Source organism: Neopelma chrysocephalum, unplaced genomic scaffold, assembly GCF_003984885.1.
Source record: "Neopelma chrysocephalum unplaced genomic scaffold, ASM398488v2 Primary Assembly neopelma1_97296, whole genome shotgun sequence".
Taxonomy (NCBI): Eukaryota; Metazoa; Chordata; class Aves; order Passeriformes; family Pipridae; genus Neopelma; species Neopelma chrysocephalum.
The window spans coordinates 2,872-8,377 of record NW_020925937.1 but is presented as its reverse complement, the minus strand read 5'-3'; the positions used below and the strand labels follow the sequence as shown (position 1 = coordinate 8,377).

The 5,506-nt window shown below is 68.9% G+C and overlaps 2 protein-coding genes across 2 annotated transcripts in view; one reads left to right on the top strand and one right to left on the bottom strand.

The window, feature by feature from the left end:
- Nucleotides 1-298: 298 nt before the first annotated feature.
- LOC113961580 (N-acetylmuramoyl-L-alanine amidase-like) lies at nt 299-4,820 on the bottom strand. The gene is given in 8 exon segments (XM_027672006.1): nt 299-414; nt 508-802; nt 1,908-2,118; nt 3,311-3,806; nt 3,808-3,987; nt 3,989-4,161; nt 4,684-4,768; nt 4,801-4,820. Coding segments are annotated over 7 exon segments (1,410 nt in total). The 5' UTR covers nt 4,736-4,768; nt 4,801-4,820; the 3' UTR covers nt 299-411.
- Nucleotides 4,821-4,988: 168 nt separating this feature from the next.
- Nucleotides 4,989-5,506, top strand: part of LOC113961579 (cytochrome P450 4F22-like) — a gene marked incomplete at its 3' end in the record, with an annotated part of 3,071 nt that continues 2,553 nt past the window's right edge. Inside the window, exon 1 of the mRNA XM_027672005.1 lies at nt 4,989-5,434. Coding sequence (XP_027527806.1) covers nt 5,240-5,434 — 195 coding nt within the window. The remainder of the gene's footprint in view (nt 5,435-5,506) is intronic.

The window sequence follows — 5,506 nt, the reverse complement described above, 5'->3', positions numbered from 1 at the left end:
TGGCACATGTCCGCCTGGATCAGGATCCATCTGAGATCCACAGGACTGGTGTCCATCTGGATCAGGATCCATGGGACTGGTGTCCATCTGGATCAGGATCCATCTGACATCCATGGGACTGGTGTCCATCTGGATCAGGATCCATGGCACGTGTCTGTCTGGATCAGGATCCATCTGGGACCCACGGGACTGGTGTCCATTTGGATCAGGATCCCTGGGACTGGTGTCCGTCTGGATCAGGATCCATCTGGGATCCCTGGGACTGGTGTCCATCTGGACCAGGATCCACCCGGCATCCACGGGACCGACATCCACCGGAGCAGGGTCCATCCAGCCCCTCCCCACCGGTCCAGCATCCATCCAGCCCAGGATCCAACCTCCCCGTCCATTCCAGGCCCCTCAGGCTGCTCCTCACTGGGGAGGGGACAGGAACCACCGTCAGTCCCAGCATCACCCCAACGACCCCCCGCCACCCCCATGGGGTGTCCCCCGGCCGTGGGGTGTCACCTGGAAGCCGGGCCAGCCCTGGATCTCCTGGAAGAGGGCGTTGCCGGGGCAGTCGGTGTGGCCGAGCTGGCGGTGCCCGTGCAGGGTGTAGTTGTGTAGGATGTGCCCGGCGCGGACGGCGCAGGGCAGGAGCTCGTCCCGCACCAGGGCCAGCGTGTCGGGGTCCGGCAGGGCGGCCGAGAAGTCCCCGACGTAGCCCACCCCGTAGCCTCGGGTGTTGTAGCCCTTGGTGTGGGCGCCCACCCAGTGCCACCCCCGGCCCTCGTACAGGTACCCGTCCGAGCCCACCACGAAGCTGCGGGGACACCACGGGGGACAGGGATGGGGAATGGGGGGGACACTGGTGGGGACAATGGGGGACAGTGATGGGGACAATGGGGGACAGTGATGGGGATCGAGGGGGGACAGTGATGGGGATGGGGGGGACACTGGTGGGGACAATGGGGGACAGTGATGGGACTGAGGAGGACAGGGATGGGGACTGAGGGGGGAGAGTGACGGGACCAAGAGGGGACAGTGATGGGACCAAGAGGGGACAGTGGTGGGGACTGAGGGGGGGCAGTGGTGGGGACAATGGGGGGACAGTGATGGGACTGAGGGGGGACACTGGTGGGGATTGAGGGGGGACAGTGATGGGACCAAGAGGGGACAGTGATGGGGACAATGGGGGGTCACTGCTGGGGATGGGGGGGATAGTGATGGGGATGGGGGGGACAGTGGTGGGGAAAGTGGGGGGACGGTGATGGGGACTGAGGAGGACAGGGATGGGAATTGAAGGGGGACAGTGATGGGACCAAGAGGGGACAGTGATGGGGACAGTGGTGGGGACAACTGGGGGACAGTGATGGAGACTGAGGGGGGAACAGGGATGGGGACTGAGGGGGGAGAGTGGTGGGACCAAGGGGGGACAGTGCTGGGGACTGAGGAGGCACAAGGATGGGAATTGAAGGGGGACAGTGGTGGAGATTGAGGGGGGACAGTGATGGGGACAGTGCTGGGATCAATGGAGAACAGTGATGGGACTGAGGGAGGACAGTGGTGGGGAGTGGGGGGGACAGTGATGGGGACAATGGGGGGACAGTGATGGGACCAAAAGGGGACAGTGTCGGGACCGAGGGGGAACAGTCATGGGGACTGTGGGGTGTGACAGGTCCCAGGGGCATTCCAGGTCCCAGGGGAGGTTCCAGGTCCCACAGAGGGTTCTGGGTCCCAGGGAGGATTCCAGGTCCCGGAGGGGGGTTCTAAGTCCCCAGAAAGGTTCCAGATCCCACAGAGGGTTCTGGGTCCCACAGAGGGTTCCATGTCCCCAGAAGGGTTCCCGATCCCACAGAGGGTTCTGGGTCCCAGGGAGGGTTCCAGGTCCCAGAGGGGGTTCTGGGGCCCCGGGGGGTGTCAGGCACCTGTATCCGATGTCGTCCCAGGCGCGGGTGTCCTGGTGGAATCTCTGCATGCTGCGCATGGCGCGGGCGCAGGCGCGGAAGGAGCGGCACGGGGTGCCCGGCTCCAGGGTGTGGTGGATGAACACAGAGCCCAGCGGGAGGCTCAGCAGGCTGGGGGTGCCCCGGTACGGGCGGGCCCCCCACATGCAGCGGGGCACGATGGTCGGGCACTCTGGGGGGCACAGGGACGCTCAGCCGGGCCCTCGGCGGGGGGGTCTTGGGGACAGGGGGGCACCTGCCCAGTGGAGGAACCCCTTGGGATCGTGGCAGTGGGGTCTTGGGGACAGGGGGGCACAGGGGCACTCAGCCAGGCCCTTGGGGACACAGTGGAGGGGTCTCGGGGACAGGGGGGCACAGGGTGTCTGCCCAGCTGAGGAACCCCTTGGGGACATGGTAGTGGGGTCCTGGGGACAGGGGGTCACCTGCCCAGCTGAGGAACCCCTTGGGGACATGGTGGTGGGGTCTGGGGGGGCACAGGGCACCTGCCCAGTGGAGGAACCCCTTGAAGACACAGCAGAGGGGTCTTGGGGACAGGGGGGCACAGGGGCACTCAGCCAGGCCCTTGGGGACACGGTGGTGGGGTCTCAGGGACAGGGGGGTACAGAGTGTCTGCCCAGCTGAGGAACCCCTTGGGGACATGGTAGTGGGGTCCTGGGGACAGGGGGGCACCTGCCCAGCTGAGGAACCCCTTGGGGACAGGGGGGCACGGGCTGTATGCCCAGCTGAGGAACCCCTTGGGGACAGAGTGATGGGGTCTTGGGGACAGGGGGGCACAGGGTGTCTGCCCAGCTGAGGGACCCCTTGGGGACACGGTGATGGGGTCTTGGGGACAGGGGGGCACAGGGCACCTGCCCAGCTGAGGAACCCCTTGGGGGCACGGTGATGGGGTCTTGGGGACAGGGGGGCATGGAGCACCTGCCCAGCTGAGGAACCCCCTGGCACAGACACGGATGTGTCCTCCTGGGGGCAGGGGGGGAAGTGTCTGCTCTGGGGGTCCCTTGGGTGGGACGTGGTGAGGCCATCCGGGGGATGTGGTGGTGGCCATCCAGGGGACACAGTGATGTCCACCCAGGGGACAGGGTGGTGGTCACCAAGGGGACATGGTGGTGCCCACCCAGGGGACACAGTGGTGCCCACCCAGAGGACACAGAGGTGCCCACCCGGGGTCCATGGTGCTCTCCCCCCCCCCCCGGCCACGTGCGACCCCTCAGCTCTCCTCTCTTGCCTCCCCTCAGTGCCCCCCACCCCAGAGGACCCCAGAGGACCCCAACCCCACCCGGGGTCCACCTCCCCCTCCCCCTCCCCCCCAATTTCGGGGGGCCCGAAGCTCTCCCGACCCCACCCGGCGCCCTCCCCCCCCGTACCCACGTAGCGCCGGGTGAACTCCCCCGCCGCTCTCCGGGCCACCGCCGCCACCTCGTCGGTCCCCACGCCCTCCAGCAGCCCCCGCGTGGGGGGCAGGACCCTCAGCAGCTCCAGCACGGCCACCACCTCCTCCTCCAGCTTCCCCGGCCCCGCCAGCGCCCCGAAATCCCGCCGCCTGTAGCTGCTGGGGGGTCTCCCCCTGTCCGAGCCGTTGCCCGTCCCGTAGTAGCCCCGCAGGAGCTCGGCGAGCGGGGCGGGCTCCCGGGCCAGGCGGGCACCCAGGACCGCCCCGTCCATCGCCCCGTTGGCCACGGCGTCGGGCAGGGGGCTCGGGGGGCCCGTCAGGGTGTAGTTTTGGGGGTCGTCCACGTCGTCCCAGCAGCCGCCGGGTCCCAGCGCGGCCCCGTCGCCGCCCCGCGCCAGGAGGAAGGAGGTCCCCAAAACCTCGGCCACGGTGACGGCCAAGAGCGGGTCGAGGGGCGGCCGGAGGGTGGGCAGGGGGTCCCAAGGGCCCTCCGAGCCCCCCCCCGAGCCGGAGACCCGCCTCGATGCCGGCGAGGAGGGGGCCGAGGGCCACCGTGGAGCCGTCGGGGGCCAGCACGGCCCGGCGCTCGGGGGGCTCGGCCCGGAGGAGCTCCCGGAGGAGCTGCCACTGCTCGGGGGGCAGCGCCGCGGGGAGGTCCGGGGGGGGGCTCGGGGGGCTCTCCCAGCACGGCGCGGCACCCCGGGGTGCTGCAGACCCCCAGGGCCCGCGCCAGGGCCGGGACGGAGCCCGGGGAGCCCCCCCGGGCCGGGGATTCCAGCGCGTCCAGGATCTGAACCAGCGAGTCCATGTGGCGAGGGGGGAGACCTGCGGGGACAGCCCGGGCAGGGCAGGGGGGGGCACGGGGAAGGGAAGGGAGGGGGGTTGGGGTGGGGGGAGTGCGCCAGAAATAGGGGGAAAGGAGCCAAAACCGGGGGAAAGGGACCCGAACCATGGGGAAAAGACCTAAAACGAGGGGAAAGGGGCCCAAAAAACCAGGGGGGAAAGACCCAAAACCAGAGGGAAGGGACTCAAATAGGGGTGACACGGGGTGCTGTGGGGTGTTGTGTTAAGGTGTGTTGAGGTGTGTCATGGGGTGCTGTGGCATGTTGTGGCATGTTATGGGGTGTTGTGGGGAGTTGTGGGGTGTCATGGAGTGCTGTGGGTCCTCTAGGGTGCTGTGGGTGCTGTGGCATGTTGTGGGGTGTTGTGGGGTGTCATGGGGTGCCGTGGGTGTTGTGGGATGTCATGGGGTGCTGTGGGGTGCCGTGGGGTGCTGTGGGGTGCTGTGGCATGTTGTGGGGTGCCATGGGGTGCTGTGGGTGCTGTGGCATGTTGTGACGTTCCTACCTGTGCCGGGGCGGGCGCAGAGGCTCAGCACCAGGAGCAACCACGGGAACATCCTGCGGGACACGGGAATGTCCTACGGGACGCGACACAGGGATATCCTGCAGGACGCGCGACACGGGAATATCCTGCGGGACACGTCCCCGGTGTCGGGACCTCGGGGACTTTGTCCCCTCTGGGGGCGGGGGGACGGGGACACACGGGGAGGGGACAGTGACACACGGGGGGGGGGGAGAGGGTACACAGGGGGGGGGGACAGTGACACACGGGAGGGGGGAGACGGTGACCCTCAGCGGAGGGGACAGCACACTTATCAGGGGACAATGCCACCAGGACAGACGAGAGGACACTGCCACCAGGACACTCGTCAGGGGACGATGCCACCACACATGGGGGGACGCTGCCACCATTCTCGTGGGGTGACGCCGCCACCGGGACCCACAGCAGGCGACGCTGCCACCGGGGCGCGGCCGGTGCCACCCCCGTCGGGGCCATGTGACCCCGCGGGTGCCACCGCCCACGGCCCGACCCTTGCCCCGGGTGTCCCCACGGCGCTGCCATGGCGGTGGCCGCGGCGATGGGTCCCCTGGGCGCGGTGGCCCTGGGCACCCTGGGCACCCTGGCGCTGTCGCTGCTGCTGCGCTGGCTTTGGGACGCGGCGGTGGCCGTCGCCCGCTTCCGGGCCACTTGTCGCCAGCTGAACAGGTTCCCCCTCCCGCCTTGGCGCAACTGGCTGCTGGGACACACCGGCATGGTGAGGGGACAGCGGGGACACGGGGGGTGGCACCTCGGGGGGGACAGCGGGGACGGGGCGGTGGCACCTCGG